Consider the following 25,639-nt stretch of genomic DNA (forward strand, 5'->3'; position numbering starts at 1 on the left):
GGGCGGTCCGGGGGCGGACACCTGCGGCCCGGCCGCGGGGTCACGTGAGCGCCGGCCGGCCAGGTGGGGACGGTGACGCAGGTGGCCCGGCCAGGTGTCCCGGGCGCGCCCGGCCGTCCGCTCCCGCCCGGCCCACGCCCTGCCCGCGCGCGCGCGGGCCCACCCACCTGGGCGCCCACCTGGCCTGCGGCCGCGCGCGCGCGCCCTCCCGCGCCTCCCCTCCCCCCACCCCCACCCCGGCCCCGGGGCCGCGCAGGGAGCGGGGGGCGGGGCCTGGGAGGGACCGGCGGCGCTCGGAGCGCGGCCCGGATCGGCCGCGGGGCCGGGGCGCGGAGCCCGGAGGCTACACCGGCCCGAGTCGCCGCCCGCTGGCCGCCACGTCCTCCGCCCGGCACGGGGCGCAGGTGAGCCTGGGGACGGGTGAGCGGGGTGGGGGCGGGGAGGCCCGGGAACCCGGGGGCGCCTTTCCCGCCGTCGCCCCGCGGTCGGCGAAACTTGGCGGCGCCCTCCCTCCGCCGGGGGACGGAGCCCGCAGCCCGGGCGCGGCCCGACCCGGGTCCCCGGGCCCCACCCCGCGCGGCCTCCGGCGTCCTGCTGCCCGCCCCCTGCCTCCCCTCGAGCCCCGGGGGGACGCTTCTGTCGCAGGGTCTCCTGTTTAGACATCAGAGCCGGGAGACCCTTAGGAAGCCCCAGGACCTTTGGAAATGGAGGTCAGGAGCGGGGACAAAACCACCCTCCCCCAAACTCCGGGCAATCTGCTGCCCAAACCCTCTTTGGCCTCAAGAGTCAGCAGCCCCCGAAACGAACATCCTCCCACAACAGACCAAAATCCACCGCCTCCCCCACTCGGTGGATGTGGTGGGCAGGCCCGGGTGGGGGGCAGGGGTGCTGTTCACTCTTACCTGGTAGGGGAGGAGGACGGAGGGGTATGGGAGCAGCTTCTGGAGTGCCGGGGGCCCCATTTACTGCTGACGCCAGCCTCGGCTTCTGCATCCGGGAGGCAAGAGCCCCCTTTGAGATTTGGGTGGGTCTCAGCCCAGCACCCGGCATGGGGGGGACCTCTTCATCTGACTCGAAGCCCGGAAAGGCCTGATTCCTCCCTCTCCTTGAGCTGAACAATCTGCCCCTCCTGGTGTGGGGGTTCGGGGGGCGCCTGTCGGGGACCTGGCCGGGACCAGCAGGAGGGCGTCTGACCCTGTCCACCCTGACACCCCGGGGCCGAGTGCTTAGGGGCGGGGACCCTGGTTCCGTATGAACTAAGGCAAGTTTCGTGAGGCTTCTGGACCTCGGTTTCCTCATCTGTAAAAGGGGGTAGTCAGGGTACCCACAGAGAGGGCCCCGACTCAGTTGCCACTGAGCTGTTCTGGGGTTGCCCGCGGGCCACAAGAACAGGGCGACCTCTGCCCACGTAGATCAAAGGCGCTGCCCCCGGCTCCCCCAGGCCTGGTGGGAGAGCGCAGCAGGAGGTGCGGACCTCCGGAAGAAGTAAGGTCTTAAGTCCCTTGGACAGATGTCACCTGGAGAGTGAGAGGGACTGAGCCCAGCAGAGGGCCTCCTTTAGGGGAGAAGCCTGGGAGGGCTCTGGTCCCCGGGGTCATCTCCGCCCCCGCCCGGGAAGTGCTGTTCCCCAGCAGGGGACATGAGGCACAGGGGTGGAGGGGCTTGCTGGGGCCCCCACGTGTGCTGTCCCTGAGGGGCAGTCTGTGTGCGTGACCTGATGGGCACAGCCACTCACCCCGCGTCTGTCTGGGGCCCGGAATTTTAGTTTCGGTTTCCAGACGGATCGCGGCTGCTGGTCGTTTTTGCCCGTGGCAGTGACCGTACTCGTGCGACCGACCGTCTGTAAGAGCGTCTTTATTTCTGGTGAGACTCCCTGCCCGTCTGCGGGGCCCGCAGGACGGTCATCTAGGTCAGCACAGGTCTGGCTCCTCGTCCGGCTCTCTGGTGACAGGCAGCCTGACCCCCCCCCCCCACCCCCCGGGTTCCCTCACCTGTCAGCAAGGGAACACACCCACCTTCCGGAAGATGGGGGAGGGACTGCAGACACTGCCGGGGAGAAAGCATTTGGAAGACACCTGCTGGTCACCTGTCCAAGCTCCCGTCAGAGTCGGGGCTCTGATTTCCCATCCAGAGGCTTCTTTGGGGAAATGGCATGCGTGTCAGCTGAGTCTGGGCCCGGAGCCAGGTTTATGGGACGTCCGGACCCAGACACAGGAGCCAGGGGGCGTGGACGTCGCAGACTGAGCCGGGAAGGTGGTCTCTGTGACCGCTGCCCGAGCCTGGAAGCCTCATAGCAAGAGGCTTCTGCGTGGGGCGGGCCCAGCACGGCCCCTCCCTGCTGCCAGGCCGGGTGCCAGGCTGGGCATGGCCAGTGGGTCTCCCGGGCCCCACCAGAAAGGGAGGGGGCCTCTGCGGGGCTGGGTTTCCCTGACCCCCTCCGTGAAGGGGTGGAGTCAGCTAAGCTAGGCACTGCGGACATTTGCTCCGGACAGGTCCCCCTGCAGGGTGTTGACCTGCAGGGTGTTGACCCGCAGGCATGGTCTCCGCCCACACAGGCGGGGCAGCAAGTCAGGCCCGGCCGTGACCTCGTGGCCTCTAAAACCGGCTCCGGATGTGGCCAGATGTTCCTGGGGGGGAGGGGGGGGCAAGGCCACCGCAGTCCCTGAACCACCCCTGGCCACCTGGCAAATGGAACCGTCTGCTGTGTGCTCTGTGACTTACACCCAAATCCTGCCCCCAGATCCCGTGTGACTCTGACGGTTGAGCTCGGCCCTGCAGAACTACCCAAGTACAAGACCATCAGCGTGGCCCGAGTCAGCCTGAGCAAAGACCAGGGTCTGGTGCTCGGGAGGCCGGGCCCCACCGGGCAGGGTGGGGTCAGCCGGACCTGGAGGCAGGGCAGAAGGGACAGAGAGGCCCCACCGACGGAGTGGTCCCAGTGGCTGTGGGAGCAGCTGTGGACAGGGCCACAGGGCCGGGCGGACTGATCTCCTCTGTCAGGCAGCGGGAGGGCGGGCGCTGAGCCCACGGAGTCCAGGGAGCCCGTCTGGTGAGAAGAACGCAGGAGCCGGGCACCGGGCTGCAAGGACCCCCGGCACCAAGTGCCGCTGAGGCCCCGCTGACCCAGCCACGTGGTCCTCCCTGACCCCGCCTGCTGCCCCTCCTCCCTCCCAAGTCTCAGGTGCCCCTCACCTGTCCCTGCACCTGTGCCTCGGACACCGGGCCGGCTGCGGAGTGGAAAAGGAGAGTTAAATGCCATGGATTCCAAGGACTCAACAGGTCACCGCCCACCCGGTGCGGAGACAGCAGGAGGTCCCCTGAAAGTCACCTAAAAGGTGGCGTGGATGGGTGTGGAAGCCCCCGCGATGCACCCTGGTGGCTTCTGCCGGCTCAAAGCTAAGTACCCGTGTGGGTGGTTCTGGGCACGGACCCCAGGGCCCCCCGGGAGGATGCGGCACCGGGGCGAGGGCAGCAGGACGGAGCTTGCACCACCACAGCCAAGAGCTCGCTTCTCACCGTGGAGCCCAGCCGTGTGTGCAGATGTGAACCGAAATCATCCCTGGGCCTGAAGGACCCACACCCCTCAGGAAGACCGACACGCAGCACGCAGCCCTCAGGGCCCCGGGTGTCTCTGGAGGAGCTGTGCTGGGGAGCAGACCCGCCCCTGTGACCCCATGGTCGCCGCAGGGCAGCTGGCCTCCCTCTCGGGAGCTCCGTTGCCCGGACAGTGTGGCTGGCATTTGCCCGAGTCCGTGCCCTCAGCCCCTCCCTTGCACTGGCCCCCGGACACCAGGCCAAGGCCGGCAGCCGGTGAGGACCCAGGGGGGCAGGGCTCCCCAAGGAGCACGCGGGGCAGCAACGCTCCCTGCGTGGCGCCGTCTTCCCTGCTAAAGTCGAAGCAGACAGCCAAGAGGGACCGGGAGGGCCTGCTGCCTTCGAGCTGGCGACGGAGGCCCATACAGGGACGGCCAGGGAGCAGAAAGGAACCACAAGCGACCTTTTCAGCGTCGACAGAAGCCGTAGCACGCCGCGGGGACAGGGCGCTCTGGACAGCTCTTTGCAGGACGTGCTGGTTTCTGGAAGGGTTGGAATCTCCCACGGCGTGGGCAGAGAATGAAAACCCAGGACAGAAGAGGCTGCAGTGTAGAGACAATGCCAGAGGTTGGAGTGCGGGATCCGGGCCGTCCCGGAAAGAGGGGCTGGAGAAAACAGGCGGGGGAAAGTTTGCACGAGAGATCCCCAGGATGCGCCCAGACCTGCGAGGCCCGAGGAAGGGGCTGGAAGGAGGCACAAGTCTGTGGCTCAGGGAGTGCGTGTGGACCTTTCCCCACGAGTGCTGGTGCTCCCTGTCACCCCCCCTCCCCAGAAAGTGGGAGCCACACCTCCACAGGGCAGGGGACGCCCCAGGCTGTGATCGTCCAGGGAGCCAGCGTCGGAGTGTGTCTGGTGTTTTCCCAGGAGCAGAGCACCGGACAAGAAAGGAGGCCTCCGGATTCTGGAAGAAAATAATCTCCCACGGGACTCTGAGCTCAGCAGGTTACCAGCCCCAGGGACAAAGATCTGCTTCCCGTGAGGCTACCTCGTAGCCTCAGGAAGGTGGGGAGCTCCAGGACCGTTCCAGGATGGGATCTGGGGGCAGGGAAGGGAGCGCTGGGGAGAGAGGCCAGGGTCTCTGGGAGAACCAGGGCTGATGCGAGGCAGGGACACGCGAGGCAGGGACACGGGAACGCATGGGGAGTTAACAGGAGGACAGCCGCCGGTCAACAAGAGGGAATTATTAACAAGGGGAGGCCAGGCGCTGGCGTCCTGCTCGGCCCAGCCGGCTGTACTAACACAGACACCCACGGGTCCTGCGTACCGGGCTGGAATCCCGTCCACACGGCAGGGAGAGGCTGGCCTGTGCGATCAGGGGATCTCAGAATAGCAGACATCGGGGAAAAGCTGTAGAGCCCGGAGAGGTGGCCTGTGGGGGACAGGGCAGTGGAGGAGGGGACACCTGTCTTTCACGGTAGGCCTCTCGGTGCCGTGTGACTTTTGGACCTGTGCCCGGGGAGTTGTGAGAACCCTGAGGTTAGAAGGAGGAGGTCAGAGTGTGCCCAGGTCAGCTGCACCCCCCCCCCCCCCCCCCCACCGACAGCTGGCTGCAGCCGGCCCCGGTCCTGGAGGTCCAGCAGAGCCCTGGGATGGCACCCACTCCTCTTCGGGCCTCGGTCCCCTCGCGGGTGGCACTCCAGGCCTGTGGGTGTGGCCACCTTACTGAGAACGGAGGTCACACCCAGCAGTGGCTCACCCGACAGGTTCCTGCTGGGGCACCTCCTGTCCCCAGAGTAGACTTTGCCCCCTGCTGGGAGCAGCCCTGCTACTGGCTGTGTCCGGGGTCTGGGGTCCAGGGTCCGGGTCCAGGGTCCGGGTCCAGGGTCTGGGCCCAGAAGACCCAGGCCTAGGGCCTGAGGTGGGGATGGGGCAGGTGGAAGGCACAGTCACAGTGCTGGTTTTCAGGGCGACGAGGTGAAATGCCCCCACGGTCAACGCCTCCCAGACTAAGAGGACTGACCGAGCCTTCGGGCTCCCCACTCGGGGGCACTTTGCTTGGCCTGCATGGAGGTCAAAGTCTACCAGAAACCCCTTTCTCAGCCAGGCCTGGGTGAATGCAAAGTTTATGTGGGGGTGGGTGAGCCAGGGTGGGGGACCGCCCGCCGCTGGCTGCCTGGGACTCAGAATGTCCCCAGGAATGTGTGGGCAGTCCTCCCGGGGTGGGGGCGGCCAGGGCTCCTCAGGCAGCCACACTCGCCTGTCTGGGATGGCTTTAGCTGAGACCCTGTGTGCTGGGGGTCGGAGCACAGGCAGCCAGGCTCCCGGCTGCTGCTGTCACCCCGGCCGGTGGCTGTGGCTTAGGGCCCTCTGGGGCCTGGCTGCCCCTCAGGGAGGGGTTCTGGAGCCGAGGCCGGGCCGGGAACTTCCGATGCAGGGTTGGGCGGGGAGTGTGGGAGGTAGGCTCGGGCTGGGACCTGCCTGGCGTGTCCTGGGACGGATGGCAGGGGTGTCCCTGGGGTCCAGGGAACCGTCGACTCCAGAGGCCCGGGAGGCCTGGCGCAGGCCCGGGCACCTCTGGCTGCGTGTCCCCCTCCGCCCCCCCGGGGCAGGAGAGGGCAGGTGACCGCCTCGCTCCCACGGAGCTGTCGGATAAACTGCGTCTCCGTTCCTTCCCAGATCGGCAGGGCACGTGGCAAAGGATGCTGGGCAGGAGCTGTGCGCGGAGTCTCAGCCACCTGGGCTGCAGATTCGGAGACTTGATTTTTCCGCCTGAAAAATGGGCTTCCGGCCTCGTGTGCACAAGCCCCGTGTCTACAGGAAGCACAGGAGTGGCGGCTCCGTTTGCTTGCATTGACGTTGAAAGGAGGAGGTGCAAAGGAGTGCGTCTCCCGCGGGCCTCCAAGGTCCTCCCGCCCCTGACTGTGGCCCTGGCTCCGCCCGGCGGCTGGGGCGTCGCTCCATCGCAGCCCTGCAGCCCAGGGCTGGGCTGCGACAGCACTTGACTCCCCCGAGCGGGAGCCTTGCTCCCGAGGCTTTGTCACCATTCTGCCCACGTTGCCAATCTTGAGCGGGAGGCACAGAAAAGAGCCGAGGGATGTGACGGTCGCTGGCTGGAAGCCGGTGGCCGGGAGGCCTGTGTGGGCCCTGCCCCGCCCACAGTGGAAAGGCAGCGGCGGCCCCGTCCACACCGCAGGGCCGTGCGCCCTCTGCCCGGCACGAGCCAGACCGAGCTGAAGAGCCGGCCCCACGCCGGTCGGCGGGGCTCTGCACGTGTGAGGCGCTCGGGGTCCCCGGAGGGACGGGCATCCACGGGATGCAGGGAGACCGAGCGGGGGCTGTGGGCCCCGGGTGTCTGCAGACGCCCCCCTCCCCCCTCTGCATCCAGGCATAGAGGGACCGTGCCCGTGGGCTTTTGAGACGGGGACGGTCGGCCCTGCTCAGAGTCCGTGAATGCGGGAAAGTCCGGGCGTGTCACTGCACACGCAGAAAGGCCGCCTAGACAGCCGGCCACGCGGGAGTCACCACGCGGGGCGGTGAAGAAAGAGGGTCTGGAATCACACAGGCCGGGGGTCAGCCCCCAGTTTCCCACGCGTCCCGTCCCACACCCCGGGGGCTCCTGGGCTTCTTGGGGCCTCGTGTCTTCGTTTGCAAACCGAGAACGCAGACGGCCAGCGTGTCCCGCGAGTGAGCGAGCTGACACGACCTCCCCCAGCACGGCGGAGCCTGGCCCTGCGTGCTCTGGAACGTGGGGGTGCGGTGGAGGCCGGGGTCCCGGGAGCCCCACAGACAGCTTCGTTCGCGGTGCTCACGGTGACCAGGAGGAGGTGGTGCCAAGATGCCCAGTGTCCGACCCGGCTCGGGCCGGCAGGGCCCCGGGGCCACGCGCCCCTCATTGCCGCACGCTTGCACCCCTCGGCCTGGGGGTCCGTCCTCGGCGTGGGCACCCACCAGAGGAAGCACGGGGTGGGGGGCACGCCTGTCCTCCGCCCCGGTCCCAGCAGCTGGGTCCCGGCAGGCCTGAGCCTCCCGCCCCCCGCACACCCCCCTCCCGGCCTCCGGGCCCTGCATCCCGAGCGGGGTCCCTGGCCGGGCGGGCGCTGAGAGGCGGTGGGCGGGGCCCGCGGGCAGGAGGGCCGCAGGGTGTGCGTGTCCGCCTGCCCTCACCTTTGCCCTCTCGCCCCAGGACGCCGTGGCCACTCAGCATGTCCCAGCGACACTCGGACAGCTCCCTGGAAGAGAAGCTGCTGGAATACCGCTTCCACTCCGAGCTGCGGCTCGATGCCAGGGGGAACCCGGCGTCCGGGCTCCCGATGGTGCGGGGCGCCCTGCAGCTCAGGGACAGCGAAGGCTTCCAGCTCGATACCTTGGTGCCCCCCGCTGTGTCCCCTAAGGACGAGGAGCCACGGGCTGTCGTCCTGAGCACTCAGAGCCCCGCGGCCCTCAAGATGGGCACTCAGCAGCTGATCCCCAGAAGCCTGGCCGTGTCGAGCAAGGCCAAGACCCCGGCCCGCCACCAGAGCTTCGGGGCGGCCGTGCTCAGCAAGGAGGCCGCCCGGCGGGACCCCCGGCTCCTGTCAGCCCCCAGCTTCTCCCTGGACGACATGGACGTGGACGCGGGCCCCGGGGGGGCGCTGAGACGGAACCTACGGAACCGATCCTACCGGGCGGCCATGAAGGGCCTGGAGGCGCCGGGCGGGGAGAGGGGCCCCCTCCAGCTCAGCCCCAAGCTCCAGGCCCTGGCGGAGGAGCCCAGCCAGCCTCCCGCTCGGTGCCCGGCCAAGAATAAGGTAGGGGGCCGTGCCGCCTGGACTTCGGGGCGGGGGCCGTGCCGCAAGGGGCCTCGGGAGCTTGTAGGCACAGACGGAGGCTCACTGTCACCCTCGCTGTCACCGCCACCGTCACCTGTCTCATGCGGCTGCCATTCAGTGAGCACCTACTTCGCGCAGGGTCCTGACGTGTATCCGGTTCGGTCTGATGGGCGGGCTGCGAGCGGAGTGTGAGTGTGCCCGCTTTATAGATGAGGCAGTCGAGGCTCGGCGAGGTCGGGGGGTTTCCGTGGGACCCCGGGCTCGGGAGTCCCCGCTCTCAGCTGCAGCGAGGAACGGAGCGTCCCGAAGGCAGCCTCTCTCTCTGAGCCCCGAGGGGAGCCGGCCTGTCTGAAGGACGAGTTTCAGTGCTGACCTCACAGCAGCACCTGGCTTCGGTGGGTCTGCCCGAGGGGCCCCCCAGGTTGGGGACTCAGGAGACGCGTGACGCCCTCTCTGCGCGCACGCCCTCCCCGCCCCGCCCGACAGCCGCTCTTACCTCGGTGCTCTCGAGAGAACGGGCCGGGCACAGGGCTGGTGGGAAGGGGCCCCCGTGCCCAGAGTTGATGTTCCGGTGGCCGCCTCTCCGGGGGCTGTCACCGGGACCGGGAGCCGTGGCCGCGGGCGGAGGAGAAGCCAAGCCCACCCGTCGGAGTACGTGCAGAGGGGACCCCCGGGGACCACCTTGACTGCAGTCCTCAGATGCCCGTGGCCTTGGAGGTGGGGCGCGGCTCCTGCCAGGCCTCCCTGAGATGCCCGGGCCCCAGAAGCTGCCTCAGGACCTAGGCACACTGCAGCCACCCAGGGCCCGTCCAGCTGCCACGTCACTCCCTCGCATCAGACGTTTCCTGACTTCCTGCACAGCTGGAGCCGGGGTGCCGAGGGCACCCCTGTAGGTGGCTCCCAGCGAGGTCCTAGGGCAGGGAGGGGGCAGGTGTGCACCAGGGTGCTCCGGTCTGGGCTGGGGGAACCTGGGGGGCCAGCAGAGCACGGAGGAGGGGCTCCCCAGGAACTCCGAGCGGGGGCACAGAGGTGGTCCGGAGGCAGAAAGCAGAGGGTGAACGCTGGGTAGGTGCCCAGACCCAGAGGCAGGAGGGGTAGGGGTGCTGGGAGCGGGGGCACGGGGCCCGGGGTGGGGGAGCAGGGCCCAGTGTGGGGGGAGCGCCACACATTCCAGACCCACAAGGGGAGTTTCAGGCCCCAACTTATTGAAGAAACCTCTCCCTTTCCCGGAACCTGCATAGCTCCGAGGTCGGGAAAAACCGTGTCCCGGCCAAGAGGGCAGGCTCTGTGCGGCCAGCTGCCGGGGCCGGGGGTGCCTGAAGACCCTGCCCGCCCCCACCTGCCCCTGCAGTCCTGCCAGCAGCTGCTGGGACCCCAAGCCTGTGCTGGGAGCTCGACACTAACCTGCCAGTCCCTGCCCTTTCTGCTTCCCCCGGTGTGGCCCCGGCTCCCACCCTGGGCCTTCTGAGCCCCCTCCAACCACACCCGTCCAGCCTTGCTTGGGCTTCTCTCTAGACCCAGTCGGAACAGCCTGCTGTCCTGAGCACCGCTCTTGATCAGTTCAGGCCTGCCTGCCTCTTCCAGGCAGCCCTCCTGGGTCTGCCTAGCTCTCAGTCACCCTGCCCTACCTGCCCTAGCCTCTGCTTGGTGGCCGTGCGTTCCTTGTGGAGCTGACGTCTATCGAGCACCTTCCACGTGCCCAGCAGGGGCCCCCTCCTGTTGAGCATGCCTTCACATGTGGTGCTTTGAGATCTCCGGGCCCCCAGGGTGGCCTTGCTGTGGACTCACACCTGCCCCTCCTCCCCACTGACGGCCGCTGTTTCCGGGTCTCTTGTTTGCACAGAGGACACTGGGGCGGAAACGTGCACACAAGGGCTCCTTCAAGGACGGTGAGTGTGGCCAGGGGACGTGACCTCAAGAGGCCAGTGTGGGCCAGGCCGGGCGCAGCTGAGGCTGGTCTCGCCGGGGCTGCTGGGGGGCAGGGCAGTCTGGTGCGGCGCAGGGAGAACGGGCCGACTGGGATTTCTCTGGGGGCTGGAGGTCCTGGTGGCTTGTCTCATCGTGTAGTTCTGACGTGTCTGGAAAGTTCCCTCGGGCTCTTCTGTGCTGTTCCAGGGGCAGGGGATGGACAGAGCGCCCACACTCACCCCAGGAGACGTTTGTCCAGCGTGCATGTGTGTGCCAGGCCCGTCTGCACCGGTGCAGCCAGGGGTGCTGGCCCCAGGGTGTAGACACCCATGCTGTGTATACTGCCCACGGGACACAGGGAGCCCAGTGTTGGGGGCTCAGGAGGGCCCGGAGCAGTGCATTTGGCCTGCTGAGGGGTGATGCCAACGGGACCCCACGGGGGAGGGGCCCGCCCGCCAGGATGCAGCACCCAGTGGCTGTGAGGGGGCAGGGTTCTTAGGGTGCAGGGGCTCAGCCAGGAGGGGGCCCCCCTGTGTGGACAGCCACAGGCCTGGGGGTGGGGAGGCGTCAGGATCCGGGCCTCCTCCTGCCCCAGGGAGAGGAGCGGTGGTGCCCAGTCTCAGAGCCGGGACAGGAAGAGAAGGGTTAGGGTTGGTGGCCCTGAGCCAGGCACCAGCTGGCCCCCGGGGGGCAGGGGCGGGTGGTGATGGCTGCAGAGTGGGAGAGCAGGAGACCGCACCTCGGGTCGGAGGACTCGGGAACAGGCGTCCACTGCCCTCGGCCCAGCCTGGGAGCAGCCCCCACCGAGGGCGGCCCCCACGGCTCTGATTGGTCAGCTCGGCCCTGGTCTGAAGGTGCCACATTCTGCATGGGGACACCAGCCCTGTCCTGGGCTCGGCCGGGCACGGCCATGGGAGCCAGCCAGCCTGAGGGGAGCCTGCGGTGGGGGGCCCTGCACCGCCTGATGCCCTCGGGGTCTCCCGGGGAGGACTCAGCCCGCAGATTCCCGGGGGGAACCCGCTCAGAGCCCCCAGGCCTGCCGGTGACACACCCCCCGTCCCCAGACCCCAGGTTCTACCAGGAGATCCGGGAGCGGGGCCTCAACACCAGCCACGAGTCTGACGACGACCTGCTCGACGAGCCGTCCAGCCCCGACGGAACCGGCAAGGCGGACGCCCCCATCGTGGTCAAGAGCTACCGGCCGGCGCAGATCACCTGGAGCCAGCTCCCGGAGGTGAGGCCAGGACGGTGGGGTGACGCTCTGTGTCCGAGCCCACGGGCGATTGGCCCCTCAAAGCCGGTCGGGGTCCTCCCCGTGAGGGGAGGAGGCTTCCAGAAGTACCCTCCTATGCCCAGCTTGCAGGGGGTCCCCCTTCCTGGCACCCTCAGAGCCGCCCTGCTCCGAGGGCACTCTGGGTCTGGTCCCGAGGGAAGGAGAGCAGCTGGGGGCCCGTGGCCTCGGCGCATGGGTGACGAGCCCCCCACAGGTGAGCCCCTGGCCCTCGCCCGACTCAGAGTGGCCTGCGGAGCTGTGGGCAGAAGGACCCCCCTCCGAGGCCCGGGAGAGCGGCGGGAGGGTCCAAGGGGGGAGATGGCAGGGGAAGGGCGAGGGCCCTGCCCTAGGGCTGTGGGGGTCTCCGGGGAGAGCTCGGCTGGGACAGAGGCCCTGGTGCTCTGAGCAGGTGTGTGTGGGGAGGTGCCTGCCACTACCCCAGGAGGGCAAGCGCTGGTGACCCGTCCCCTGAGGGCCCAGGGACAGAGCTGCACGCAGCCTGGGTGCGTGGGTGGTCTCCTGGCATAGATGGTCCAGGACCCCGCACCCTCAAAATGCCGGCAGATTCTATTCCTGGCCGAGCTCGGGGGATCTCAGCCAAGCCTCTGGGCTGGACGAGGAGGCAGGGGGTTACCCGGCCCCCCAACTCCCGGCCCAGGCGCTGGTGACGGCCTCTGGCCAGCCCAGAGGGGAGGAGGGCAAGGATCAGGTGGCCCTGGGTCCTGCAGGGGGGTGCCCCTGGGCCGTGGGGCGGCCTGGCCGGCTCTGCAGGGCCACCGCGGACACGCTGTGGCCGAATGGGCAGCACGCGAGTCAGGGAAGCCAAGGGCCGCTGGGCCTGCAGGGGTGGAGAGCTGGAACGCCTCCCCTACCTCCCGGGCAGGACGCACGCCCACCTGGGCCAGGTGTGTCTGAGTCATGGCCGTGGCTCGCCGCTCAGCTCTCCTGGGTGGCTTTGGGCCTCTCCGCCCCCGGGACAGCTCTAGGGGACGGAGCCCACGCTCCCCACCCTCGGGTGTCTGTCGGCCATCCCCTCCAGATGCCTGTCTCGTTCCTCAGCCGCCCCGGGGCTCTCTGGAAGGGAGGATGGGCTTCCGGGATGAGCACCCCGTGACCCCCAGGCCTGTGCCCCCCTCAGGTGGTGGAGTCCGGCATCCTGGACAGGCTGCCTGCTGAGGAGCGCAAGAGGCAGGAGGTAAGGGGGCTGGGGGCGGGGGGGGGGGGGGGTGGTCCAGTCCTGTGCCCAAGACTTGGCGTGGGTCACACGACGCACGGGGGACGGTGGTCGTGGGGACACCTCCTGGGCCGGGCACTGGGACGATGGCTGATGTCCTTGGCGGGGTGACGGGGCCTACCGTCGCCCCTTCTCGGATGCGGGTGTGAGTCCTCGCCAGCATCACGGCTCGTAGCCGCTGAGCCAGAGCGCGTACCCAGGTGTCGGGCTCTCGTCCCCACGGCCACGCTCCCAGCCTTGCCCCGGGTCCGGCCCGTCCCGCACCCTGACCGCACCCCCGAGGCGCAGGGTGGCCCCAGCAGCCGCTGTCCTCCCCGCCAGGCCATCTTTGAGATCCTCACGTCGGAGTTCTCGTACCAGCACAGCCTGGGCATCCTGGTGGCCGAGTTCCTGCAGTCCGGGGAGCTGCAGGCAACGATGACCCAGATGGAGCGTCATCACCTCTTCTCCAACATCCTGGACGTCCTGAGCGCCAGCCAGAGGTGAGGCCCGCGCCCACAGAGGGCGGGAGGGCTGGGGCTCCAGGACACTCCCGGTCCGGGACTGCGGGGTGGACGGATCGGAGCTGCTGCCCGCCGGGAGGGAACGCGAGAACCTTCTCGGGCCCTGAGGGCGCCGACAGCTGGCCCAGGGACAGGCTGGGCACCAGGCCCGCGGGCGCCCCGGCAGCCCCAGCGCCCTGTCCCTTGGATGTTTGAGAGGGTGGAGTTCCTCCCACGGGGCACATCCCCACCGGGACATCGGGTGAAGGCGGCCTAATGACGAGGCAGGCGGTGCCCATGGGGCGGGGTGGGCGGGGGGAGGGGGGGGCCCTTCACTTGCACCCTCGGGTCATGTTCCACCCGGTGTTGTCTGGGCCTGGCCCGGGGCCCTGGTTGCAAGGTCTGGGGTGGAGGAGGGGCCAGACCTGCACGGGCCCGTGCGTAGCTGTGTGCGTGCATCCGTGCGCCCGAGTGCGTGTGTGTGTGTGTTTGTGCAGGTGTGTGCGTGTGTGTCTGCACATATGTGCCTGCGTGAGTGTGAGTGTGGTTGGTAGTGGGTGCATGTGTGTGTTTACTCCCATGGAGGGCACAGCCCACGTATGCACCCTTGTGCACTCAGCTGCACCCAACGCTGGGTCCCAGGAGACCCCGGGACACCGTCCCTCATGCCCCAGCATGCTCTCTAAACTGCATAGGTGGGCCCCACGAGCCCCCCTCTGCAGACTAGGGTGGGGCAGGTGACAGAAGGTGGCTCAGCCCCGGTTCACTCACATCAGCATCAGACCAGCCCCCCGAGCCCCCCAGCCCCCAGCCCCTGCTACCTGTTGCCCCATGAAGCTTCAGGGCCGTGTGGGTGGGCGGGGGGTGGCTATCTTGTCCCTGGAGACAGTCTTCCTGCGGAGCCGCGGTGACCAGCCCCGGGGAAGCTTGCAGCCCCTGACTCCGTGGGGGGCCCGGGATGGTGGCTGCCCCTCCGTTCAGCTCTGCCCCTCAGCCCCGTGTCCGTGAGGCGCAGCAGAGGCCCCGGGGCCGCCGTAGGCCGGCTGTCCTCTCTGCCAGGCGGCCACGTGGTTGCCTCTGAGCTCCCCAGGGCCTCTGGCTGGCCGTCGCTGTCCTGGGGTGGGACGTCCGGCCTCCTGAGGCGGCAGCGGCCTCCTGTCCGTGGCCGAGGCCGAGTCACGGCTGATCTCGGAAGGGAGCCCCAGGGGGAAGCGGGGCCTGGGGGGGTCCCTGCCGGGGAGTCCGCCCAGAGCCCCCACTCCCACCCTGAGCCGGGCAGAGGGAGCCGGGGCTCCGGGCCGGCCTGACCCAAGTCCAGGGCATGAAGCCAGAGCAGCAGGCTCCCCGTCCGGCCTGCGGGCTCCCCCGGGGTCTCCGCCAGCACCGCGCGGGAAGTGGCCTCGGAGTTGCCCTATTTCTCAGGCTGAAGGAGCTGACCCGTCCCGGGGTTTCCCCGGGAAGGTCACGGCCGGCCGCCGGCCTGGGCAGCCAGTCCCCGACGGCCGGGCCCCAGCCCGCTCTCACCCCTCAGGTTTTTCGAGGCCCTAGAGCAGCGGCACAAGGCGCAGGTGTGCGTGGAGGACATCAGCGACATCCTGGAGGAACACGCGGAGCAGCATTTCCACCCCTACGTCGCCTACTGCTCCAACGAGGTCTACCAGCAGCGCGCCCTGCAGAGGCTGATGTGAGCGGGGCCTCGGTCTCGGCGGGCCTCGGTCTCGGGGGGCCTCGGTCTCGGGGCGCGTTCCTGCGGGCTCCCCCGCCCCTCCTGCCGCCCTGACTCCGGAAGCCCCGTTCTCTGTCGCAGGAGCAGCAACGCAGCCTTCCACGAGGCCCTGAGGGAGATCGAGAAGCGTCCCGCGTGCGGGGGTCTCCCCATGATCTCCTTCCTCATCCTGCCCATGCAGAGGGTGACCCGGCTGCCCCTCCTGACGGACGTGAGTACACGGCGCGGACCCCGCCCGGGGAGGGAGGTCGGCCGGACGCCGGGACGGAGCTGCCCGGGTCCCCCTTCCAGTGGAGTGGAGCACGGCACGCCCCCTCCCCCACCCCGTCACTCAGTCCTAAGACGGCTTTGACATTTGATAGCCTCCCCCCACCCCGCCCTCCCCCCGGGCTCTGTGCCGGGAGCGGCGCCAGCACTCCGCAGGTGTTCGTCCCCGTACTAGAAGGTTCACGAGGTTCCTTCAGGTGGATGAGTGAGAACCAGGGTTGCCCGGGCCTCTGCCGAGTGCGGGTCCTGGGCCGCTGCCTCCTTTCCAGGATCCTCGGCCAGTTGTCCCGGCTGTGGGCCCCCAGGGCAGCCCGGGTGCCCGTCACTTTCCCTTCTGTGCGTGGAGCTCTGAAGAGCTCACTGGAGTGGCTCATGCCTCGGAGATGCCTGCTCAGTGCTGCGGGGCAGGTGGGGGCGAGAGGCATACGTGCAGGTGCACGCGTGCACATGCTTGTACACATGCAGGCACACACGTGTGCTCAGGCTCGCACACATGCAGGCGGACGCGTGTGCACATGTCCACACGCTCACACACACGCAGGTGCACACGTGTGCTCACGCTCGAAGACATTCAGGCGCACACGTGTGCTCACGCTCGTATACATGTAGGCGGACGCGTGTGCTCAGGCTTGCACACATGTAGGCACACGTGTGTGCTTAGGCTCGCACACGTGCAGGCGCACACGTGTGCTCACGTTCGTATACATGTAGGTGCACACGTGTGCTCACACTTGCACGCGTGTGTTCACGCTCAACATGCAGGCACACGCGTGTGCACATGCTCACATACATGCAGGCACACATGTGTGCACACTCATACGCATGCAGGCAGGTGCACATGTGTGCTCACGCTTGAAGACATGCAGGCGCACACGTGTGCACACACTCGCACACATGCAGGCGCACACGTGTGCTCACACTTGTATACATGTAGGCGCACACGTGTGCTCAGGCTAGCACACATGCAGGCGGACGCATGTGCTCAGGCTCGCACACATGTAGGCGCACACGTGTGCTCACACTTGCACGCGTGTGTTCACACTCGACACGCAGGCACACACGTGTGCACACGCTCACACACATGCAGGCGCACATGTGTGCACACATACGCATGCAGGCAGGTGTACACGTGTGCATATATTCGCACACATGCAGGCGCACACATGTCCACACGCTCGCACACGCAGGTGCACACACGTGCTCACACTCGTATACATGTAGGCACACGCGTGTGTGCACGCTCGCACACATGCAAGCAGGTGTATCTGCGTGCACATACTCGTACACGTGCAGCCGTGCACACAGCACACAGAGGCAGCGTGTGGCTCCCGCTTAGAGTGCCATCTTTCCGAGCAGACGGGACATCAGACCTCCCAGGTCCCTCTGGGAAGCGTACAGAGAGAGGCCACGGGGACCGCCCAGACCGGTCCGAGACAGCCAAGGACTGGAAGGGCTGGGGTCCCGGGAGCGTGCTCTCTCCAGGTCCCACGAACCAGCCTGACCCAGCAGAGCCGTCTGGGGGCTGTGCACCCCAGGGCGGCCTGGCAGGAGCCCTCTGGACACTGGCCCTCGACCTCCCTGCGGCCCCGCCTGGTGTGACGTTAGTGGAGGCGCCCCTGCCCGTGCAGGCCCCTGAGCCTGGAGGGCAAAAGGGTCCTCGGCGCCTCACGTGTGGTATCCTCTCTGCAGACCCTCTGCCTCAAGAGCCAGGGCCACCCTGAGAGGTACAAGGCCGCCAGCCGTGCGCTCAAGGCCATCAGCAAGGTGAGGAGGGTCCAGGGGAGAGGAGGGGGCGCCCAGACCAAGCCCGGGCCTGAATGCTGCCCCCCTACCCCCACCCAGCAGTGGAGACCCTGAGGGCAAGGCAGGGAGGGAGGGAAGGTTTCAGTGCCATCGTCTCCAGCTTTTCACGGAGGGAGTGGAGCTGAAACACGATGGGGGAGCCCGTGGGGGCGGGGGCGGGGTGGGGGCGGGGCCGGGGCGGCCGGGCCGCTGCCCACGGCACAGCCTGCTCTCCCGACGCCCGCCTGGCAGCTGGTGAGACGGTGCAACGAGGGAGCCCACAAGATGGAGCGCACAGAACAGATGTACACCCTGCACACGCAGCTGGACTTCGGCAAGGTCAAGGTGGGCACCCCCACCGCTCCTCGCCCGGCTCGTCTCAGGTCAGGGGGCCACCGCCTCTCGGGGCTCCGGCTGGAGGGAGGCCCCTGCGGGCGCCCGCACCGAGGGGGCCGGGGCCTCTGCCTCCCCAGCACCCTTGTGACTCCCACCCCCTTGGCCACAGGCTCAGCTTTTCGGCGCTCCTGCCCGAGGCTCAGTGGGTACGCGGGTCTCTCTGGCCTGTGCCCCCACCCCCAGGGCTGCAGGCGGCATGCTGGGGTCGGGGGGCAGGACGGTGTCCGGGCCGGCTTGCATCTTGGGTTTCCCCGTGAGGCCAGGAATAGCCCGTCAGTTCTGGGGCGGGGGCCTAGGCATCCTAAAGGCCGTCCCACGCAGGCAGGGCTCAGACTTCTGTCCCCCATGGATCCCCCACCATCCCATGGTCCAGGGGTGGTCCCACCGGCTGCCCAGGACCCCGCTGTGCCCCAGGCCACCGGGATCCCGCTTCCGCAGGAAGCACCTCCTGGGGAGGGTGGCGCCCAGCAGAAAGAGAGGAGCAGACAGACGCTTCCTCCTGGGAACTGCTCTACGGGAGTCAGGGCCTGGAGGCAGCTCTGTGGGCCGGGCCTCAACTTGTCATCAGCCGGCAGAGGCTGCCCAGCGGGCTGGAGCAGGTGCTGTGGGCAGGGCACGAGGGCCACGGAGTGACGGAGGGAGGCCACAGAGGTCCGGACGAGGGTGTGAGGGGCTCTCCGGCTCAGGGGGTGCTCAGTAGGTGCCTGGAGAGTCCCTGGGCCCGGCCGGAGGCAGGGAGGGCACCCACCTGCCTGGGTGGCCGAGCAGGATCTGGGCCGGGGACCTGGCACAGCGCAGCTGCCCCATTTGTGCCTGTCGGCCAACTGAATAGCCCTTTGTTTGAGGCGAGGACACATCCCACTGTCCTCCTCCTCGGTCCAGCCCGGGGGGAGGGGGCAGTCACCTAGTCCTTGGAGGCAGGGATTGGTGCCCACCCGGCCTCAGTACATCCTCGCCCACACCCCGACCGCCCCGACTCAGGCACCTCCCCGGCCCTTCCTTCCAGTCCCTCCCGCTGATCTCTGCCTCCCGCTGGCTGCTGAAGCGTGGGGAGCTCTCTGTGGTGGAGGAAACCGGGCTTTTCCGAAAACTGGCCAGCCGGCCCACGTGCTACCTGTTTCTGTTCAACGACGTCCTGGTGGTCACCAAGAAGAAGAGGTAGGCCGCTGTGGGTGCCGGGCCATGTGGCCCCAAGATGGGGACCGGGAGGGGCCTGGGGGAGTCACCCGGGCCTCCTCAGAGCTGGGGCACACGGTGGGGGCCCCCTCCCAGCCTGGCCTGGCCCCGGCAGCGGCCTGGGTCCCCCTGCATGTGACGTGGGGCGGCCAGGTCTCTCCCTGTGCCTGCAGACCCGGGTCTGCCCGCCCAGGCCACGGGGACGAGAAAGCGCACCGCCTGTGCTCCCCAGGGGGTGGGGGGAGGGGGGCAGCCCTCAGGAGCGTCCTTCTGGCCCCCGTCGGGCGGGGGACCCGGGCCGCCCACACACCCTCGGAGGCATCTGGCCGCCCCCTTGTCTCCCTGCAGCGAGGACAGCTTCCTGGTGCAGGACTATGCCCAAGTGGACCACATCCGGGTCCAGAAGACGGAGGCCTCCGACCCCTCCCTGCTGGGGGGCGGCGGCAGCCGTGGCTCCTCCCTGCCGCACCCCTTCCAGGTGACCCTGCTGCACAACAGCGAGGGCCGCCAGGAGAAGATCCTGCTGTCGTCCGACTCCGCGTGAGTCGGGGGGAGGTCCCGGGGCGGGGGCGGGGGGGGGACCTGACCACGGAGGGAAACACGGCAGGGAAGGGAATGCCAGGAGGGGGACAGCCTGACCAGCACGGCGTGGCCCGGGGAGGAGGGCCTGGCAGAGGCACCATAGTGCAAAGGTCCTGGGGCAGGAGGCCTCTGCCAAGAAGCAGCCGTGAGGCCAGTGGGGCTCGAGCATGGGCGCCAGTGGTGGGGGTGATGAGGTCAGAACAGGCTGGGGGGCGTTGGGCAGCACAGGGAGGTGCCAGCAGGGAGGGGGCTCAGCGGGCAGGGGAGGGAGGGACGGTGGGCTTGGGACCCAGCGCCCGGGTTGTAGGGGTGCAGCTGCTGCCTGACTGTGACCCTGGGACGGTGGGCTTGGGACCCAGCGCCCGGGTTGTAGGGGTGCAGCTGCTGCCTGACTGTGACCCTGGGCAGATGAGACTCGGGGTCGGCCTGACTCGGTAAAGCCTGTCTGCTGCCCCTCTTGCCTGTGACTTCCCACACCCGGCCCCCGAGGGAACTGGTTTGTGGGGGGTCATGAAAGGATGCCAGTGTCCCGTGAACTTCATCATCACTGCGGGTCACAGCTCCAGGGCCGTGGGGGACGCCTGAGGAACCCCGGGGAGGCCCTTTGACCCCCTGTCCCCGCACAGCACCACACTGGGGGTGGGCCGTGTGAAACCAGAGGTCCCCAGGCTGGCGGGATTGGCCTCGGGGCCTCACCCACGCTCTGTCCCGCCCCAGGAGTGACCGGGCCCGCTGGATCGTGGCGCTCACACACAAGGAGAGGCAGAGTCCCGCCAACAAAGGAGGTGAGCGCCCGCCGCGCCGAGAACAGGGCTCGCGGCCCCTTCCCCGGCCCTGGGCAGGGGGGCGGCACGGAGCTAAGAGGTATCGCCCAGCCCTCCGTCCGTGCCACTGTCTGCCCCCAGGGTGACCTGCCCAGGTACGTGCGTATCCGTCTGTGCGCACAGACCCAGCTCTGTCCCAGGGCCGCCTCGTCCGTGCGGGGGAGAGGACCGTGCCCCGTACCTGGAGCACGCAGAGCCGGGCCGGCCCATAGATCGTCAGCCTGGCTCCAGCCCCGCCCCTTAGGAGCCACCTGCCCCCTCTGCCGGGCAGGGGCAGCCTGTCCCGTGGCCTCCGGGGGAAGCTGCCACGTGTCCCCAGCCCGTGTCCCCAGCCCAGGCCCCGCCGAGACCAGGCCACGGGGGATGTGCTGGGAGGTGGAGCCCACGTCCTCCCGGGGACAGCTCTGCCCCTGACCCCCACCCCACCTGCCCCCGCAGACCTGCCCCAGGTGGAGGTCACCAAGGCCTATCTGGCCAAGCAGGCGGACGAGATCACCCTGCAGCAGGCGGATGTGGTCCTGGTTCTGGAGCAGGAAGACGGTGAGTGGAACGGCGCTGGTGGGGAGGCCCCGGGCGACAGTCCGCCAGCCCCGTCAGGGCCCAGGGCACACGCGTGTGGGCAGTGCACCCTGACCCTGGCCCCCTGGACACAGTTTCTGCCACTGCTCACGGTGCTCCAAGGCCCCCTCGGCACCCTCCCTCAGGGTGTCCTCAAATGTCCCCGAGTCACGGGATCAGAATCAGGTCCTTTGTCACTCTGTGTCGTAAGTGGGCGGAGGGTGACTGTGCTACTCCGGGGGCCCCTGCACACGCCCGCACGGGGCATGCGCCGGCATCCAGGCCGAGCTGCCGATGGAGGACCAGGTGCCCGTGTGACCCGGAACCGGGCCCCCTTGGCAGGAGCCGGTGGTGATCCGCTGTAAGGGAGGGGCCTCGGCCTGGTGCCTTCTGGAACAGCGGCTCAGAGGGCATCGCAGCCCCGCCCTCGTGCCCGGACCCCGCCCTCACCCGCCCCACGTCTGTGTCCAGGGTGGTTCTACGGCGAGAGGCTGAGAGATGGGGAGACGGGCTGGTTCCCCGAGGACTTCGCCCGATGCATCACCAGCCGCGTGGCCGTGGAGGGCAACGTGCGCAGAATGGAGCGCCTGCGCGTGGAGACAGACGTGTAGCCCGCTCTGCCCGGCGATTCGAGGGGCGCAGATCCACACCCCAGTAAGCGGCCTGGCCCCCAGGAGCCTGACAGCCCGCGGGTCTCCCGAGGCTCTGGGGGCTGCAGTGCCGGCTGCAGACGCATCCGGTGGGAAGCTCGCACGCGCCGTCCCCCCGCCAGGGGCCACCCTCCCCCAAGCTGTCAGGGCCACGCCAGCTTGGCCCCATGTCTCCCACACGTCCTGCACCCACCGCACCGCCACGCAGGGCACGTGACTGGACGCAGGACGTGGCCCGGCTCCTCCCTCGCCTCTCCTGCCCCCCACGTGGGACCGAGGGCCCCACTCTCCGAGAGGAGGTCCCGCCTCAGGGAGCGGACTCTGGTGCCAGTGCTGAAATCCTGACTGAGGTTTTCACAGACATTAAAGAAAGTATTTCTTTAGCGCCTGGATTTCCATGGGAGCCTGCGCCTCGGGGAAGGCCAGGGCAGTCCCTGCAACATCCCCAGGGTGCCACCGGCCAGGACCGGCTCCCCGCGCGTGGTCACCTGGGCCGGGTCCCGGGGGTGTGTCCGGCCCCCTGTTCCTGGTCACCCCGTGCTCGTCTGTGGCCTTGGCCGGACTGTCCGCCTGGAGCTTGGTGAGCGAGGCCAGTGGCTCCTGACCCCTGTCCCCACACACTCCTTTGCTGGGCTCCGTCTGGCTAGTGGGTCTGGGGGCTCTTCTGGGATGTCCCACCAACCCCCGCCTCCCTCAGGGCCCATCTGTCCCCCCAGGACCTGGACGTGCAGGTGGGGAAGAGTCTATCCACGCCCAGGGCCCCTCTCGGCTCGGGCAGTGCTGTCCTTGGGGTGGGGGCTCCCGTTATGACAAGAATCTGCCCAGATCCCGCTGGAGCTCCGGTCTGAAAGCCAGGGGGGCAGCTCCACACTCGCAGCCAGAAGGGGGCAATCAGGCAGGCCCTGAGCTGTGCCTCTCCCGGTCCTGGGCCCGGCCAGGTGGGGAGGGGAGGCCGGCCGGAGCCAGTTGGAGGGCCCGGTGGGGATGAGCTGTCCCAGCTCTGCCCACCGAATGGGGTTGGGGGAGAAATATAATGCCGGGAGGGGTGAGCACCTCCTCCCCACCGACCTCCAGGGTGACCTCCATGGCCGCAGGCGGTCGGACGGACCAGGCCTAGGTCAGAGCCCAAGCAGGGTCTGGGGTCCCGGGCAGGGATTTTACACGACCAGAGGGCGGTGGGACCGCGGCAGGGTCCGGTCACTGGAGTCAGCCCCCCGTAGGTCCTGCCACTAACCGCACAGGTGGGAATCTGGGACCTCGACTTGCCCACCTGTGAGCTGGATTAACTCCCGGCTCTTTTCCCAGAACTGCTGTGCGGGCAAGCTGGCAGCCGAGGCCGGGCGTGTGCACACGCGTGTGTGTGTGTGTGTCAGGCAGGGGTGGGGGCGGCTTTCTGTGTAAGCCCAGCTCCCCCGAAGGAAGCCCGCCTGTTCGTTCTCCCCACCGACCCCCGAGCTCCTCAGGAGGGCAGACCTGTCCACTGCCCGCCCTCTGCCCGGTACCTTTCCGGCTAATGGAGCAAAGAGGGTTTGGAAAGCCCTGAGACCAGGCCCTCGACTTCCTGACCTGGGGCCAGGACGCCACCTCAGGCCCATTTCGGTCTGCACAGTGGTTGGCTGGAGCCCCCTCGTCCTCCCAAGCAAGGAGTAAGGTGCTTAGCCAGGAGGAAGGACCCCCCAGGACCCCGGGGGAGGGGCTGGGCCCACCCGGGCAGGGCCAGACCAGACCAGCCCAGGACGGGAACCCCTCAAAGCAGGCTCCAGAAGCACAGGGCCCTGGCGGCTTGGAGGCCTGGAGGGGCTCAGGTGGGCGGGGGGTGGCTGGGCGGTGAAGTGTGGAAGGCCAGGGCTCCCCCCAGGGCCAGTGCCCACTCCACACCCTCTGAGGGGCCTCCGCTTAGCCTGAGGTGCCTTCCTGAGGGCGGGGCAGGCCAGCCGGGACCCCGCCCCTCCCAGAGATGGCTCTGATCTGCCCTCTAGCCCAGCTGAGGTCTCAAGACCCCAAACGACCCTTCCTCCATGGCAGTGCCCAGCACTGCCCCCCACCCCCGGATTCCTGGGGGTTCTTTGAACTCTGCCACACCTGCCCTGCTGGGGAGGGGTCTCCAGAAGCAATCTAGCCCAGCCCCTCCTCCCAGCCAGCCGCACCGCCCCTTTTGGGCCTGCTGCTGGGGTCGGTGGGCTTCCTAGGACATCAGCCAACCCCCGTGGGGCCCAGTGTGAACAGACACCGAGGTGTCCCCGCCCACCCACCTATTACAACCACTCCGAAACATTCCAAGGCCTTCTGCAGGGCACCCCCCCACAATCCAGTGCCCCTGGTGGCTGGCGGGGACACCGTGGCCAGGCCCACAGCCCTGAAGACATCCAGTGCCCCTGGGTGTCCACGGCGGGACCCTAGCAGTGCCTGGGGCTCCCCAGTCCCTGAAACTCGATGGGAGCCCCCGTAGCCCCGACTCTTGCCCCCTCAACGCGCAGGTCAGTGTTTCCGCCCTTACCTCCGTTGGCCCTGGGCGTCCACAAATCTCGCTCACGTTGCCACCCCTGGTGACTGTCCGTATCCCCAAGATCGGACCCCCAACCCCAGCTGTCCCCTGCCGGGCCATCATGGAGCTCTGTGGGCACGGGGTCACATCAGACTGGGAGCTCTCCGGTCTGTTCTCCTAACTTGGTTCAGGGCTTCCCGCATCCTCTTGCCAGATTAATCTGCTGGCATTGACAGGTTTTCTTGGGGAGGTGAAGGGTGCCTTACTTTGCGTTGTTTCCTAGTTGGTCACGGCCTCCGCTGAAGCGCGATTGAGTTTTATAGGTTTTACACATTTCATATGCTATATACGATTTTTATGCCCCGCCCTGCTGATCCTTACTGGTCTGTCGGCCCTTTTCTGTTCCCTGGTCCTGCCCCCCGACCACCGGACGGGGTTCCCTCCCCACAGCCTCACATTCTAGTGTCTCGCTCGCACCAAGTGTGGCCCGAGCCACAGAGCTCTGCTGGGGCCTGGGGCAGGAGACACTCCGGCTTTCCACTCCTTCTGCAGTGTTTCCTGGGCCCTAGGGGGTCCGGCACTAAGCAAGCGGAGTCCCGTCTCCCGCACTGTGTTCTCCTGGGGCAGGACAGCCAGAGACGGGGGCTTTCGGGTCAGGGCCGGGGATGCAGATGATGCAGGCCGCGGGGAGGGTGGGGGCGGGGTGCTAGGCGGGCAGGGCTGGCCAGCGTCGTGTCGCTTAGAGATCGGAACCCCCTCAGCTTCTCCACCAGACTCGAGAGAGATTCTCGGCACGTGACCACTGCCACCAAAGCTCCCTGCAGCCACCCGGGCCTCCAAGAACTCACCTCCTGAAGAGATGAACTGTATAGAACGTTCTTTCTGCTCCTGTCGGACAATCATCTGATTCCTCGTCTCACAAACACGTCGAGGCATTTTGTGATGCTATGCTGTCCCGCCGTCTTCAGGGCAATTCACGTTGGATCAGGTTATTACTTTGCGAGCATTTTGGAGCGGTGCGTGTTTGGGATTAGGACTTGTGCACACCCGTGACGGATCTGTCATCTCCTTTGCTTGCCCCGCCCTCACCCGGTTTCAGAACCAGGTTGCCATGGGCCTCACGGAATGAGGTGAGCTGCTTTTCAGTTTCAGAGAGCTTCCGGAACAATTCCCATTAGACAACTTCACGGGGCCTTGCAACTCTGGCACCAACCACCCGGACGGGCATTCGGCCAGGCCCTCCCGCGGGCGGCGGCTTCCGTTACTACTTGTATTTACTGAAGTTGTGGGTTTGTGCAAGTGTATATTTCCACCAGCACCAGTCCTGGCGTTTCGTATCTTCCCTCAAGACTTACCCACTTTTTAAAAATTCTGTTACTTAGGGGCCTGGGTGGCTCGGTCGGTTAAGCGTCCGACTCCGGCTCAGGTCACGATCTCACGGTCCGTGAGTTCGAGACCCGAGTCGGGCTCTGTGCTGACAGCTCAGAGCCTGGAGCCTGTTTCGGATTCTGTGTCTCCCTCTCTCTCTGCCCCTCCCCTGTTCATGCTCTGTCTCTCTGTCTCAAAAAAATAAACGTTAAAAAAAAATTTAAAAATTCTGTTACTTATACGTAATCATTCTTAACATCATTTTTAGGTCTTCCTCTCTGTTGCGTCTGTAACTTAGTCCTTCCTCCTGTATCTTCTCTTTGCGTTTAAAAATACTATCAAGGCGCGCCTGGGTGGCTCAGCCGGTTGAGCGTCCGAATTCAGCTCAGGTCATGATCTCACAGTTTGTGGGTTTGAGCCCTGCGTCGGGCTGTGTGCCGACAGCTCGGAGCCTGGAGCCTGCTTCGGATTCTGGGTCTCCCTCTCTCTCTGCCCCTCCCCTGCTCACTCTCTCTCTCTCTCTCAAAAATAAATAAAACATTAAAAAAATTTTTTTAGTATCATCAGCCTTGCTAGTTTTTTTCTT

General features: G+C 67.6%; 1 protein-coding gene across 2 annotated transcripts; it reads left to right on the forward strand.

Annotated features, from left to right (window-relative positions):
• The first annotated feature begins 309 nt into the window (after nucleotides 1-309).
• On the forward strand, nucleotides 310-21,583 carry ARHGEF16 (Rho guanine nucleotide exchange factor 16). Of its 2 annotated transcripts, none has more exons than XM_042952565.1 (15): nucleotides 310-404; nucleotides 7,718-8,321; nucleotides 10,186-10,231; nucleotides 11,315-11,484; nucleotides 12,662-12,718; nucleotides 13,079-13,239; nucleotides 14,771-14,923; nucleotides 15,047-15,176; nucleotides 16,922-16,996; nucleotides 17,267-17,359; nucleotides 18,417-18,568; nucleotides 18,935-19,126; nucleotides 19,886-19,953; nucleotides 20,431-20,532; nucleotides 21,022-21,583. In XM_042952565.1, the coding sequence occupies exons 2-15, from the start codon at nucleotides 7,737-7,739 to the stop codon at nucleotides 21,159-21,161; spliced, it is 2,124 nt and encodes a 707-aa protein (XP_042808499.1). In that variant the 5' UTR covers nucleotides 310-404; nucleotides 7,718-7,736; the 3' UTR covers nucleotides 21,162-21,583. The 2 variants fall into 2 exon arrangements, with proteins under 2 accessions (XP_042808499.1, XP_042808500.1); XM_042952566.1 differs by lacking the exon at nucleotides 310-404 and adding an exon at nucleotides 1,838-1,863.
• Nucleotides 21,584-25,639: the final 4,056 nt, after the last annotated feature.

This window comes from Panthera leo, chromosome C1, assembly GCF_018350215.1.
Source record: "Panthera leo isolate Ple1 chromosome C1, P.leo_Ple1_pat1.1, whole genome shotgun sequence".
Lineage (NCBI taxonomy): Eukaryota > Metazoa > Chordata > Mammalia > Carnivora > Felidae > Panthera > Panthera leo.

Excerpts from the sequence above, each read along its gene's own strand:
- ARHGEF16 (XM_042952565.1), top strand. The coding sequence starts at position 7,737 with ATGTCCCAGCGACACTCGGACAGCTCCCTGGAAGAGAAGCTGCTGGAA. Across the intron at positions 15,177-16,921 it reads GGCTGCCCCTCCTGACGGAC|ACCCTCTGCCTCAAGAGCCA; the intron begins GTGAGTACACGG and ends TCCTCTCTGCAG. Across the intron at positions 18,569-18,934 it reads GTGGTCACCAAGAAGAAGAG|CGAGGACAGCTTCCTGGTGC; the intron begins GTAGGCCGCTGT and ends GTCTCCCTGCAG.